At 51.0% G+C, this 14160-nt stretch overlaps 1 protein-coding gene and 1 long non-coding RNA gene across 10 annotated transcripts; one reads left to right on the forward strand and one right to left on the reverse strand.

Annotated features, from left to right (window-relative positions):
• Nucleotides 1-5283: 5283 nt before the first annotated feature.
• Prrt3 (proline rich transmembrane protein 3) lies at nucleotides 5284-13538 on the forward strand. Of its 9 annotated transcripts, XM_046425721.2 has the most exons (6): nucleotides 5284-5626; nucleotides 8550-8652; nucleotides 8790-10087; nucleotides 10222-10377; nucleotides 11427-13063; nucleotides 13375-13538. In XM_046425721.2, the coding sequence occupies exons 3-6, from the start codon at nucleotides 9079-9081 to the stop codon at nucleotides 13465-13467; spliced, it is 2895 nt and encodes a 964-aa protein (XP_046281677.1). In that variant the 5' UTR covers nucleotides 5284-5626; nucleotides 8550-8652; nucleotides 8790-9078; the 3' UTR covers nucleotides 13468-13538. The 9 variants fall into 9 exon arrangements, with proteins under 9 accessions (XP_046281677.1, XP_046281676.1, XP_058428941.1 ...); XM_058572958.1 differs by having other exon boundaries at nucleotides 5287-5626; nucleotides 11427-13538; XM_058572959.1 differs by having other exon boundaries at nucleotides 5287-5626; nucleotides 9023-10087; nucleotides 11427-13538.
• LOC124079877 (uncharacterized) lies at nucleotides 5928-11453 on the reverse strand. Its single transcript, XR_006847496.2, has 3 exons — nucleotides 10748-11453; nucleotides 8079-8174; nucleotides 5928-6190 (listed from the first exon to the last, which is right to left on the reverse strand). It is a non-coding gene; the product is annotated as an uncharacterized LOC124079877 (long non-coding RNA).
• Nucleotides 13539-14160: the final 622 nt, after the last annotated feature.

A 14160-nucleotide genomic window follows, 5' to 3' on the forward strand; every position in this document is an offset into this window, starting at 1 on the left:
AATTGGCTTGAATGACTGTTTTACAGTCCCCACCCCAAACCAGGGGTGCTCTTCCACTGACCTACACGCCCAGTTCTTTTCTCTTATTTATTTTTTGTCTAGATACAGGGTCTCACTAAGTTTCTGGGGATCTCACTAAGTTGCTGAGGCTGGTCTCGAACTTGCAATCCTCCTGCCTTAACCTCCTGACTTATTGAGATTACAGGCCTGCGCCACTACACCCAGCAAAAAAATAACTTTTTCAGTATGGGAGATTGAACCCAGAGGCGTTTTATCACTGAGCTACATCCCCAACCTATTTTAGAATCTTTTTTATTTTGAGACAGGGTCTTGCTAAGTTGCTCAGTAGCCTCAAATTTGCAATTCTCTGGCTCAGCCTCTCAAGAGAATCACTGGGATTATGGGTGTGTGTCACTATGCCCAGCCTCCCCCCCCCAAAAAAAAAAATAACTTGTTTAAAAGATAAGGTTTGGGTTTGGGTTGTAGCTCAGCGGTAGAACGTTCACCTAGCACGTTTGACCCTCAGCACCACATAAAAATAAAGGTATTTGTGTCCAATTACAACTAAAAAATAAATACTAAAAAAAAATAAAGTAAAATAAAAAAGATCAGGTTTGTTTAGTTGGTGTTGCTGGAGGCTAAAATCTGAGTAAGAATGGCTTAAGACTTCAGGAGCCCTTAAGACTCATTTTGGGGGCTGGGGATACAGCTCAGTTGGTAGAATGTGTCCCTCGAATGCACAAGGCCCTGGGTTCAATCCCCAGCACTGTGTGGGGTGGTGAGGGGGGAAGATTCAATTTGGCCAGCAGAACTGCCACGCCCCCAGAGCTAAGGACAGCTGGCAGGTGCACCAGCCCGCACCAGTTTTGTTCATTAGTTGTGCCTTCCAGAGTGACCAGCCAGAAGGAAAATCCAGCCCACTGTTCTGGGCATTATCCAAGACTGAGAATTCATCTCTGCCAGCCACATCTCCCTTACTTTTTCCTTCCTTCTCTGTTTCCTTGGAAGCCTTCAGGGTACTTTTGAGTGACAGCTCCCAACGGATTCCAGATGTGCTGGTCTGAAGTCCTCTCTACAGAGTTCCCAGTTGGAGGGCCGGATTTCATAGACTCTATTCCAAATTACAGGGGCCATCTGGAAGGCATGGAGTTTTCATCCTCCTCTCCTCTCTCTCTCTCTCTCTCTCTCTCTCTCTCTCTGAGGCTCTTCCAGAGAGGCAGAACGGTGTCATCATCATGAAAGTCCGACTTGCGGCCTTTTTAGCTGCTGTGTGACCTTTGACAAGTTGCTTCCACTTGTGAGATGTAAAATGAAGAGCATAATAGTATATAGGGTTGTTGTGAGGGCTTAAAAAGAAGAAGGCACATAAGGTGTGTACCTCAATGGGAGCTACCGGCCACCACTCTCCCCACACACCCCAGGGCCTGACCCCTGCCATCCCAGAGTCCCCAGTTTGAAGCTGAGAGATCCTTGTGGAGCTGTTTCCTGACCACACCTGGTGCCTAATGTTCCCCACTCACATTCCCTCCACTCCCCGTCTGGCCTCTGGCCAAAGGGATCATGATCTCTCTTGCCTTTGTCTGCAATGGGTGGCTTGGAAACACTACGGGATTGGGGCTCCTGATTCCAAAGAGGGCAGCCAGAGGGCCGTCCTGCGGATGGGGGCTGAACACACACCTGCCCCCTAAGGAGAAACTGAGGACGAGAACCAGGCCAGTGCTGAGCTGCTAAGGGGATCTTGACATCTCGAAAGGAGGTCCATCAGAGGTCGCCAGGGGCAGCAGCGAGAGGAGGGATCTGGACCCTGCAGCTTCTGAAGTGACCTCTAAGACTGGCCAGAGGAGAAGATTTGGGACAATCCCCCAAAATGCCAGTTATCTGCTATACATAGAATCAAGATCCGGAGAATGTCCAACAAGGACAGAACAACTGGCCAGATCTAACAAGATAAATTAACCAGCACGGGTCAAATGCTAGATTGAGGACCAAGAAACCAAGAGGGGCTGGGGCTGTAGCTCAGTGGTCGATCGCTTGCCTAGTATGTATGAGGCCCTGGGTTCCATCCTCAGCACCACATAAAAGTAAGCAAATAAAATAAAGGCATCCTGTCTATGACAACTATAAAAAAGTTAAAAGAAAAGGAAACCAAGAGCACACAAGAGATAGGGAAGACCTAGTAGATCCATATTGGTCAACAAAATGACCTGACCTCCAAAAACATCCATTTAGCGTGAGGTCATGTGCTACTCAGCTTTCTGTCACTGTGACAAAATGCTCGAGTTAAGCAACTCATAAGGAAAAAAGGTTTATTTTGGTTCACAATTTCAGGGGTTCAGTCTGTGGTCAGCTGCATCCATTGTACTGGGCCCAAGATGAGGCCAAACATCATGGCGGAAGGGTGTGGTAGAGGAAAGCAGCTCAGGACAGGATGGCCAGGAAGTAGAGAGAGAACTCTGCTCCCAGGAAAAAAACATAAACCCCAAAAGCACATCCCCAGTGACCTACCTCGTACAGCCACACCTACCTGCCTACAGTTATCACCCACTTAATCCACATGAATGGATTAATCCATGGATCAGGTCATGCCTCCTATGATCTAATCATTTCACCTCTGGAAATTCTTGCGTTGTCTCTTGGGGGGACACTCATATCTAAACTATAAGGTCCTGTTGGGTTTGGGCCTCCTGTGGCACGGTATATGATAGCAGGAGCATGTGGTAGGGAGGTCTGTTCACCTCATAGAAGCAGAGAGAGGGGAAGGAAGTGGCTGAGGTCCCAATAACCCCTTCAAAGGCCACCCCCAGTGACATAACTTTCTTCCACTCATCCCTTTCTCCAAAACGTTCCACCACCTCCCAGTAGCACCACAGGCTGGTGACCAAGCCTTAACACATGAGCCCTTGAGAGACACTGCAAATCAATCTATAAGAGGTCATATTAACACAGGAGTAGATATTAGGAAAGAGGAGGTGAAAGCTTAGTTTATGGCCAACAGGGTTCATTCCCAAGAGTCGTACTTTAAGGGGTGCATCATGGAGTGGTAAGAAGCAAACAGGAGAGACACCATAACCTCAAGAGCCCAGAATCCTGTTCTAAAAGGGAAGGCTGAAAGAAATGGAAGAAGACTCCAGAGAAATGAGAGGGGCCGATCCGATTCTGAAGGGGCTCACAGAGTGGAAAGAGGGCTGGTCAGATGGCAATGGTGAGATGGGAAAAGCCCATGCCACCTTCCAGAGTCGGAAGAGCTTCAGGGAAGCCGTGGGGGAAGAGACCTGGAGCCACACCTACTTAGGAGGCTGAGGCAGGAGTATCACTTCTGCCCAGGAGTTCAACATCAGCGTGGGCAAGATAGCAAGGCCCATCTTAAAGGAGAGGGAGAGGGAGGGGGAAAGGGAGAGGGAGAGGGAGAGGGAGAGGGAGAGGGAGAGGGAGAGGGAGAGGGAGAGAGAGAGAGAGAGAGAAAGAGAGAGAGAGAGAGAACTACATGATATAGGCCTTGGCATAGCCAGAGGTAGGAAACCACTGGGAGGGAGGTTTAACTTAATTTTGGAAAGAATTTTTCTTTATTTATTTCTTCCTTTATTTATTTATTCTCTGTACTGGGTGCTGAACTCCCAGGAGTACTTTACCACTAAGCAACATCCCCAGCCTTTTTTATTTATTTATTTATTTATTTTGAAATAGGGTCTCACTAAGTTGCTAAGGGCCTCATTAAGTTGTTGAGGCTGGCCTTGAACTTGAAATCCTCCTGCCTTAGCCTCCCAAGTCACTGGGATTTCAGGTACGTGCAACTACCAACTAAGCACTCTCATATATATATTTTTTTATATATATATATATATATATGATATAAATTATATAGTATATGTATTATATAAATATATACATATATACATATATATATATATACATATATATATTTCTTTTTTTTTATTTTTTATTGTTGGCTGTTCAAAACATTACATAGTTCTTGATATATCATATTTCACACTTTGATTCAAGTGGGTTATGAGCTCCCATTTTTACCCCATATACAGATTGCAGAATCACACCAGTTACACATCCATTGATTTACATATTGCCATACTAGTGTCTGTTGTGTTCTGCTGCCTTTCCTATCCTCTACTATCCCCCCTCCCCTCCCCTCCCCTCCCCTCTTCTCTCTCTGCCCCCTCTACTGACATTCATTTGTCCCCCTTATATTATTTTTCCCCTTCCCCTCACTTCCTCTTGTATGTACTTTTGTATAACTCTGAGGGTCTCCTTCCATTTCCATGCATTTTCCCTTCTCTCTCCCTTTCCCTCCCACCTCTCATCCCTGTTTAATGTTAATCTTCTTCTCATGCTCTTCGACCCTACTCTGTTCTTAGTTACTCTCCTTATATCAAAGAAGACATTTGGCATTTGTTTTTTAGGGATTGGCTAGCTTCACTTAGCATAATCTGCTCTAATGCCATCCATTTCCCTGTAAATTCTATGATTTTGTCATTTTTTAATGCAGAGTAATACTCCATTGTGTATAAATGCCACGTTTTTTTTTATCCATTCATCTATTGAAGGGCATCTAGGTTGGTTCCACAGTCTTGCTATTGTGAATTGTGCTGCTATGAACATCGATGTAGCAGTGTCCCTGTAGCATGCTCTTTTTAGGTCTTTAGGGAATAGACCGAGAAGGGGAATAGCTGGGTCAAATGGTGGCTCCATTCCCAGCTTTCCAAGAAATCTCCATACTGCTTTCCAAATTGGCTGCACCAATTTGCAGTCCCACCAGCAATGTACAAGTGTACATTGAGTGTAGTGATGGATACTTAGTATGTCAGGAACAATCCAAAGTGGGACCTTTGGACATTTGATATCAGACATGAAAATGTACAGAACTACAGATCTAACCATGCCTCAGCTAGGAAACAGTTTGACAGGTCTGACAGGTGTCAATGTGCACAAGACATGCATGCAAGAATGGCCCCACTCCATTATTCCTGCTAGTAAATGGCTAGACCCAAGCTAAATATAATAACCACAAGGGACAGGAAAAATAAAGATTACCAGCTGACCATATGCAGGCATTCTCAACAGCATACACAAGAAGTGAAGTAGACCTTTGGATATATACGTGAGATATGTGCCAGGATGCTTTGTAACGTGAAGGGGGAAAGCAAGTTACAAAAACAACACATACAGTATGATCTCATTCCTATTTATGTAATTGTATATGTAACTGCATTGGAAAATGATCTGAAGAATACACACCAAGCTGCAGGGAGGATTTACCAGTGGGTGAGGATGCATGCATGTGTGAGTCCCCATAAGATATCAAGGAAGTGAGCTCCCCGTCTTGGGAGGAATGCAAACGGAGGCTGGCTGTCCTGCTTGCAGGGATGCTGCAGGTTTTCCCACGTCCCTGGGAGGCGACCTCAGCTCTGCTCCGAGAGAAGCTCTGAGAGAAGGGAGGTCAGGACTGGGAGAAGAGTCCACCCCCAAGGGGAAAGGGTTAAGCGGGGCTGGCGCTCCTGTGGGCGGGCTCGATCGGCAGCGCCGGGCTCTGTTGGCCAAGTCTGAGCATCTCGGAGGCTGCGGCGGGGAGCGGCTGCGGGGACGCGCGCAAGGTGAACGGGGCTGCGCCCAGGTGAGGAGCCGGCCCTGGGAGGGGGCGATGGCAGGACCCAGGCCGGGCGCGTGGCCTGCAGCCCTCCTTGAGGGTGCGGGCGACCAGGCCGGCACGGAGCCCACCCGCAGCAGGGACACTGCGGGAAGGCGCGGAGCCAGGGCGAGGAGACCGGAGGAGGAGGAAGAGAGGTAACCGGAGACCGACCAGCTCCTGCGGGCTGCCCTGCGGCAGCCCCGGCCCTGCCCCCAGGCCATTCTCTCCGTCCTGCGGCAGGGAAACCTCCCCACCCCCCAGCGTCACTCCAGCAGTGGGTCCCCAGCTCTGGGCGAGCCCCCGCCTTATCTGCACGTGCCCACATCTCTCCGATCGATGGGGGTGGTAGGCAGATGGCATCTCTACCACTGAGGGCTCAACTGAACCAGCTCCTCCTCTGCAAAGCTTTTCCAATCCCCTCTGCAAGAAGAGCCATAGTGGGCTTCATTTCCCCTGGTGTGTCCACTAGGCTGGCTGTGTGACCTTGGACCAGTTGCTCAACCTCTCTGAACCTTGGTTTCCTCCCTTGGGAGATGGGTATACTCCCACCTGCTTGTAAAAGGAGGGCAGAATGACCTAGAGCTCAGCTTAGCACAGGAGCCTAATGGGTAGTTCAGCCCAGGAGCACTATTAATAACCAGTACCTGTGTTACAGAAGGGCCTCTCTGGGTCACCCTCTGCATACCCTTAGTTCCAACCCTGGAACTGAGACCTGTCTGTGGGTCTCCAGCCCCTCCCCTGGGCTGGGAGCACAGCACTGTGCTTGGGGAATGTCTAAGAAACCAACAAACCAGGCTGTAAAGGCAGAGTCTGGATTCGGGTTTGAGGTCTTGGAACCCCCCTGAAATTATTACATGTAGAACCATGACAACCAGGGCCTAGGAGGGGTCAGGCAAGGAAGGCTTCCTGGAGGAAGGGGGCCCAGGCTGAAATGAGCCAGTGCTTTACTGCTCCTGGGTATCTATCTGCGCTGGCCTCTCTCTCCCTTGGTGTTCCCATGGTCCCGTCTCCAATGGCTTCCTGGGGCATGAAGAATAACCTCCAAGGGCCTTATGGTGGCCTGCAAAACACCTTTCGATCTAGCCCCTGCCTTCCTGATTTGGGGGCAGTGGTTAGTGGGATTGAGCCTGGGGGGGGGGGGCTGTACCACTGAGCTACCTTCCCAGCCCTTTTTAAACACTTTGAGACACGGTTTCACTGAGTTATACAGGGCCTCGCTAGTTGCTGAGGCTGGCCTGGGAATTCCTATCCTCCTGCCTCAGCCTCCTGAGTTGCTGGGATCATCGGTGTGCACCCCGCGCCCAACTCTGACTTCATCTTCTACTTTCTCCTTTGTGCTCCAGCCTCGCTAGTGTTCTTAGTTCTTGAACTCATTAGCTCATGCCTGTCTCCGGGCCTTTGCACTCTCTGGACCCTCTGCCAACTGCTTTTCCTTCCAACCTTCTTAGTATTCAACATTGAGCTTAGTTATCACTCCAGAGAGGCCTTCCTGGCACCCCCTGTGTAAAGAGGCCCTCATCCCTCTCTTTCTTAACCCTGTTTTATTTCCTTTATAGCTTAACTTGTTTAAAATTATTTATTGTCTGTTTCTTCATGAGGGCAATCTTGTTCACTGCTTTATCCCCAAGACCTGGCACACAGTATGCGCTCAATCTATTTGTTGGAATAGTTAAGAGAGGGGTTGGGGCTGTGGCTCAGTGGTAGTGCACTGGGTTCAATACTCGGCACCACATACAAATAAATAAAAAAAAAAGATCTATCAACAACTAAAAAATATTTTTAAAAAAGAAATAATTAAGAGGAACAGAGAGGGTTGGGGTGGGTCTCAAGGTGTTCTGTCCATCGACAAGTATAAATTTTTTTTTTTAAAAAAAAGAGAATGGGGAGAAAAATCTTTCTGGACAAAGGGAAAAACAATAGGGATCTAATGTTAACTAAGCCCCTATTATAGGCCTGGTCCTGTGTGTTTTCTCCTTTAAGTCTCATGAGAACCCCCTTGAAGTTAGGTGCTCTTATAATCTTGCTTTATAGATGAGAAAACTGTGAAGCAAAGAAGTGAAGTCAAGGGCTGGGGTTGTGGTTCAGTGGTGGAGCACTCACCTAGCACACATGTGAGGCCCTGGGTTCGATCCTCAGCACCACATAAAATAAATAAAATAAAGGTATTGTGTCCTTCTACAACTAAAAAGTATTAAAAAAAAAAAAGTCAGGCATGTCAGAGCACATCTATAATCCCGGCAACTCAGGAGGCTAAGGCAGGAGAATCACAAGTTGGAGGACAGCCCAGGCAAGTTAGGAAGACCCTGTCTCAAAATAAAATAAAAAGGGCTGAGGATGTAGTTCAGTGCTAAAGCACTTGGCCAGCACATGTGAGGCCCAGGGATGGATGCCCAGCATGGCAAAAAAAAAAAAAAAAAAAAAGTCAAGTCATTCTCACCCAGTAAATGGCAAAGCAGGGATTCCAACTTGGTCCCTCCTCAAAGACAGGTGCACATTCTTCTTCCTGTCTACCATTCTCTTATTGAAGCTGGGCCTTCAAAAATAGAATTTCAATTAGTAAAGAAAGAGAAGGCAGAGGGTATTCCAAGCTGAAGGCACTCAGGAGCAAAGCCCTGGGAATTAGGACAACAGGTGAGCAGACGGGGCTGGCTGTGGCCTTAGAAGGCCGGGAAAGGAGCTTGTGTTCCCTCCTAAGGGCAGTGTTTCATTCCAACTCCCAAGCTTCAATTCAGGGTAGCCACAGTTCCTCCCCTTCCACAGGAAGCCCCAAGGTCAAGCAGAACAGCCACCACCTAGAGATGAGCCATGGAATTTGTTTGTTTGTTCTTGGTTTTTTGTACCAGGGATTGAACCTAGGGGTGCTTAACCACTGAGCCACATCTCCAGCCCTTTTTTGTATTTTCTTTAGAGTCAGGGACTTGCTGAGTTGCTAAGTGCCTCGCTAAGTTGCTGAGGCTGGCTTTGAACTTGAGATCCTTCTGCCTCAGCTTCCTGAATCGCTGGAATTACAGGTATGTGATACCGCGCCCTGCCATGGAAGGTTTTGAAGCAGGGCAAGTGGGCAGGGCAAGTGGGCATGACCAGAGATGCAATTTTTTTTTGTTTTTTTTTTGTAGAGAGAGGGAGAATTTTAATATTTATTTTTTAGTTTTCAGCAGACACAACATCTTTGTTTGTATGTGGTGCTGAGGATCGAACCCGGGCCGCACACATGCCAGGCGAGCGCGCTACCGCTTGAGCCACATCCCCAGCCCCAAGAGAGATGCAGTTTTAAAAGCAGGGGAGAAGCTACTGCCTGTGTCTCTTCTTTCTTTCCCACCAGTCCCTTGGGGAAGCCATAGGAACCCCCAACCTTCACGTCATCCTCTCTCCTCTTTTTAGGCTCATCCAGTGAGGATTGGAAGTTGAGGTCTCTACACCGGACATCAGAGTAGATCATGGCCCCACGGCCTCGTGCGCATGGCCTCCTGCTGCTGTTACTGTTGCTGAACCTGGGGGCTGGCCCTGCTCTGGGAAGGGGCCTTCCCAGGCCACTTGAGGACTCAGAACCCCACCTGACCCCAGGAGCCCACCCCAAGGGCCCTGTTGGCTCAGTGTCCCAGGCCTCTGATTTCCTCTGGGAGAACCCCAGTGATGAGGGCCCTTGGCACTCTGATGTCCCCCAGGTTCCTGCTGAAGGCCCTGAGAGGCCTGCAGACTCTCCCCTTGGCCCAGCTCTGCATGGGCCCAAAGCAGCTCACGGGATTCAGGGAGAGCGACTCCCAGTAACTGATGACCTCCAGATAGTTCGAGGGCCCAGCTCCCAGGGCTGGACAGGACCCCCTGATTCACAGGAGCCTCCAGAGCCAGAAGCAGCAGTCCCCCACCCAGTGGGTCTCCCCCACCTCCCTTTCATTCCAACTCCCAAGCTTCAACTCAGGGTAGCCACAGTTCCTCCCCTTCCACAGGAGCCCCAAGGTCAAGCAGAACAGCTACCACCTAGAGATGAGGGTCCAAAGGCCAAAGCCAAGATCAGGCTCCCACAGACTTCTCCCTCAGACCCCCAGGGCCCTCCCCACACTCTTGAGCCCCACGCAGGTGTTGTCAAGAGGCCAGTGCTAGAGGAAGAGGTGGGCCATGAGGAGGATTTCCAAGAGGCAGTTCAAGGCCCCCTCTTCACCCAACAAGATCCAGCAGTCCCCAATGCTGGCTCAGTATCCCCGGTTGAGGTGGCACTCACTCGGGAAGCAGGGTCCCGGCCAGACTTGGCATTGGCTAGAAGCCTTCCTCCTGCTGAGGAGCTACCAGTAGAGCCTCCCAAGAAGACTGGAGCTGGGGAAACCTGGGAAGTCAGCTCCCCAGGTCCCCAGCCCATGCAGACGGACCTCCCTGATGTTAAGGATCCCCCAGGACCTCAGCCCACACATCCTCCAGCCTCAGAGGCTCCTGATGGGCAACCAAAGCCAGGTAGGTATCAAAGAAAGGGTGCTGAGCAGGGGTGGGAAGGGACAATGTTCCTGTGCAGTCGAAGACCCCAGTTCTGTTTGACTCAAGGTCCCATTTTCCTCATTTGGACTTTTTTTTTTTTTTAATCATTTCAGAGATAGCAGCAATGAATGGAGCAGACCCCATCTCCCCACAGCGGGTGAGAGGAGCAATGGAGGTTCCAGGAACCCCCAAGTCCCTCATCCCTGGTCTCTTAGACCCTGGCCCAGCTACAAACCAAACAGAGAGCCCTATGGGAGCCCTGCAGCCAGGTGAGAGCATGGCTGGGGGTCTGGGGGGAGAGGGTATACTCTGTTCAATAATCAGGAACCCATGTGATGTTCGCAGAGGGGAAAGGGAGCTCAGGAGTAACCGGAGATAAATACTTGCTTAAAGAAATTGTTTATGTGCTTGTAATACCAGCAACTCAGGAGGCTGAGGCAGGAGGATTGCAAGTTTGAGGACAGCCTCAGCAATTTAGCAATATTCTGTCTCAAAATAAAAAATAAAAGGGGCTAAGGGTGTAGCTCAGTGGTAAAATGACCCTGGCTTCAATCCCTGGGTGGAGGGGTGGGGGAGAGAGAAAGAAAGAAATTGGCAAAGACCTTGTTCAAGAACTGAGGATAATAAATTAATACTTACTGGGTACTCTGAGAGAAGTCATTTGCTCTTTTGCGAGGGGCTAGAATGTTGTAACATAGTAACATGGACACGTTTGGTGCTGTGATCTCCAGAGGAGTTTTTCAAAAATCCCAGTGAGGGCTGGGCTTGTAGTTCAGTGGTAGGGTGCTTGACTAGCATGTGTGAGGCACTGGGTTTGATTCTCAGCACCACATATAAATAAACAAAATAAAGGTCCATCAACAACTAAAAAAAGGGCTGGGATTGTGGCTCAGTGGTACAGTGCTTGCCTAGCATGCATGAAGCACTGGGTTCTATTCTCAGCACCACATAAACGAACTAAATAAACAAAATAAAGGTAATTTAAAAATATATATTAAAAAAAAATCCTAGGCTCCAGGTCACATTACAAGAAATTGATTCCTTGGTCTGCAGGTGATTCCAATATGCAGGGCATGATGAGAAATGCTGGGATTTCCTTAATAGTTAGCTTAATAAAAATGGTGGTTCACACCCACTAAGTGCTCACTGGCATCCAGCACCATGTTAAACATTCTTCTCCACGACTCGATGAGGCAGGAGCTGTTTTCTTCATTTGATGGATGTTCTTAGAGAAGTTAAATGTTCTACTTGCCAACCACAGTAGAGAACGATGGAAAATCAAGAGCACTTTTCAAAAGGCATTTTAATATTATTGCAGATGAATCGGAGGAGTGGCCTGGACGTCCCCAAAGCCATCCCCCGGCACCCCCAGTCCAGGCCCCATCAACCTCACGAAGGGGCCTCATTCGTGTCACTACGCAGCGAGCCCTGGGCCAGCCGCCCCCTCCGGAGCCCTCAGCCAGCTCCACAGCTTCAGCGCCCGCTGCCGGCCCCCCAGCCAACGCCACCGCACCCCCCCTGCGCTGGGGGCCCTTGCGACGGGTGTTGAGTTTTTCCTGGGAGCTGCACGTTTATGGGGTGGGAGTCCTCTTCCTGCTGCCTGCCTTACTGGCACTGGCCACGCTGGCAGCCGCCCTGGCGGGACCCCGACTGGCACTGGTAGCCGCGGTGCTGGTGCTGGTAGCTTCAGGGCTGCGGTCTGCCTACATGCTCACCGACCCTTATGGCGCCCAGGCGCGGCTGGGGATGCGCGCTGGCCTGGTGCTCTACAACCTGCCGTTCCCCTTGCTACTCACGGCCCTGGCGGCCCTGACCCTACTCGGCCTGGGCGTGGGGCTGCCACAGCCGCTACAGAACCCGCTCCTGCTGGGGGTTGTGGCGTTGGTGCACGGCGTGGGGTTGCTCATGACAGACCTGTTCTCCGTGAGGCCTGTGCTCAACCTCCTGGCGCAGGGTTTATCTTGCGCCTGGGGCGCGTCGGTGGCTCTAGGCACGCTATGCCTGTGCCGTCGCCGCCTGCTGGAAGGCCCTCGGGGCTGGGATGCCAGCCCCGGTCCTCGGTTGCTGGCCGTGGCGGGCTCACTGGGGCTGCTGGCCAGCGGCTTGCAGTTGGCGGCCGCGCTCTGGCTGTACCCAGGCCCAGGCCGGGTGGGCCGCTTTTCGTGGGCCTGGTGGGGCGTCCACTTCTGGCTGCGCCTGCTGGAGCTGACGTGGGCGCTCGCCCTGGCTCTGGCCGCTTTGGTCGCTGCACGACCCAGGCCGCCCACGGAGCACGCTTGCTGGGCTAAGCTGCTGCGCCTGGCGTGCCCTGCACCGTCTGGAAAGAGCGAGGTGCCTGAGCGACCCAATAACTGCTATGCGGGACCCAGTGGCATGGGCACAGGCGGCTTGGACATCAGCAAGAGCCTCATCCGCAACCCGGCAGAAGGCGGGCCGCCTGTCACGCCAAATTCAGGAGCCTGGGGCTCAGCTGCGTCCCTGGGTCGCGGTCCCCTGAATGGCCCGGGAATATCCCGCAGCAGCATGGGGCCGGCGCCGTCGCTAAGCGAGCTAGACCTGCGGCCGCCATCACCCATCAACCTGAGCCAGAGCATCGACGCCGCTCTCTTCCGGGAACATCTAGTGAGAGACAGCGTGTTTCAGCGCTGCGGCCTGCGTGGCCTGGCCTCCCCACCGCCGGGGGGCGCTCTACGGCCGCGCAGGGGCAGCCACCCGGACGCCGAGCTCGACGGCGCGGGTTCTTCGCTCCTCCGCGGCCGCTGCCGGTCACTCAGCGATGTGCGCGTGCGCGGGCCGGTCCCGCCGCACGTAGTGGACGCGCCAGACGGGACGGCAGCTGCCTCTGGCAGCTCCCTAGACAGCTTCTCCAGAGGTTCGCTCAAGATCAGTTGGAATCCATGGCGTCATGGGCTGTCGTCGGTGGATAGTCTACCCCTAGATGAACTTCCCAGCACGGTACAGCTACTGCCCGCTGCAACACCAGCCCCTGCATCCTCTCCTGCGCGGCCTGGGGAGCCCCAGGGTGAGGTGAAGCCGCGCTGCAAGGCTGGGGACTCCCGCAGCGCCTCCAGCGATACCATAGAGCTCTGAGCTGTCCCGCTGCAGGACCTGGACCCTGCGCTATGGCATACCAGGACAGTCGACCATTTGAAAAACTGGCTTTCCTGGGCCTCCACCTGACAGCACACCGGACCCCACCCGACAGCCAGGCGTGAACTCGCCCCCCCCCCACTTTTTTTTTTAAATATCTCTATTTTTTTCAGCAGGTATTTTACACAGAGGCCGTGACTTACAGGGAATACAGGGTGGAAGTGCATGGATTTGAGCGTCGGGAACAGGGAACAGGTTCCCCACAGTGAGGAGAGATGAGCCTTGCTTGTCCAGATTGACTGTCCTCTTTGTGCCAAAGAAATAAAATCTTAAGATTTGGCTCACGCGTCCCTCTGCTCAAGCCAGGCTCCAGTATCCAACAAGAGGACAAGTTGCTCCAGGCTTTGTTAATGACAACTATCAGTGTCTCACCAGAATATCTGCTGGGCACTGATTTCAGCTCTCAACATCATCTCATTTAATTATCATATTAAGGCCAGGCACGGTGGTGCACGCCTATAATCCAGAGGCTGAGCTGGAGGGTCTGAAGTTCGATGCTACCTTCAGCAACTTGGAGAGACCATGTCTCAAAATTTCACAAGAGGACTGCAGATGTAGTTCAGTGGTAAAGCGCCCCTAGGTTTAATTCCCAGTATACATTAAAAAAAAAAAAAATCTCACATTAAGCCTGAAAAAACATTATCAGACCCATTTTAGGAATAAAAGGAGTGAAGTTTAGAAGTAAAAGCCATTTATCTTAAGTCCTTCTGCAAATGACAGCTGGTACTGAACACAGAGAGTCCCTCTCTTAGGTTGGTTCTTCTATCCTCCTCCTCTTAACACTACTCCAGGGCCAACCTTCTGTCTTCCCTCTACTTTTTCAGGTCAGCTCTCAATTTCCCAGAATGTTAAAAAACTTCCCTAAGCAGGTGGTGGGAGACAGGTAGTAAGACTGGAGCTAC

The sequence above is a fragment of the Marmota monax genome, unplaced genomic scaffold (assembly GCF_021218885.2).
Source record: "Marmota monax isolate L192 unplaced genomic scaffold, Marmota_monax_Labrador192_F-V1.1 WCK01_AAM20220418_F8-fsc00028, whole genome shotgun sequence".
NCBI lineage: Eukaryota > Metazoa > Chordata > Mammalia > Rodentia > Sciuridae > Marmota > Marmota monax.

What these genes read in the sequence shown, in the direction of transcription:
- Prrt3 (XM_046425720.2), top strand. Translation starts at nt 9,079, where the DNA reads ATGGCCCCACGGCCTCGTGCGCATGGCCTCCTGCTGCTGTTACTGTTG. An exon ending in TGATGGGCAACCAAAGCCAG is followed by an intron (nt 10,088 to 10,221) that starts GTAGGTATCAAA and finishes TAATCATTTCAG; the next exon opens with AGATAGCAGCAATGAATGGA. An exon ending in TATGGGAGCCCTGCAGCCAG is followed by an intron (nt 10,378 to 11,426) that starts GTGAGAGCATGG and finishes ATATTATTGCAG; the next exon opens with ATGAATCGGAGGAGTGGCCT.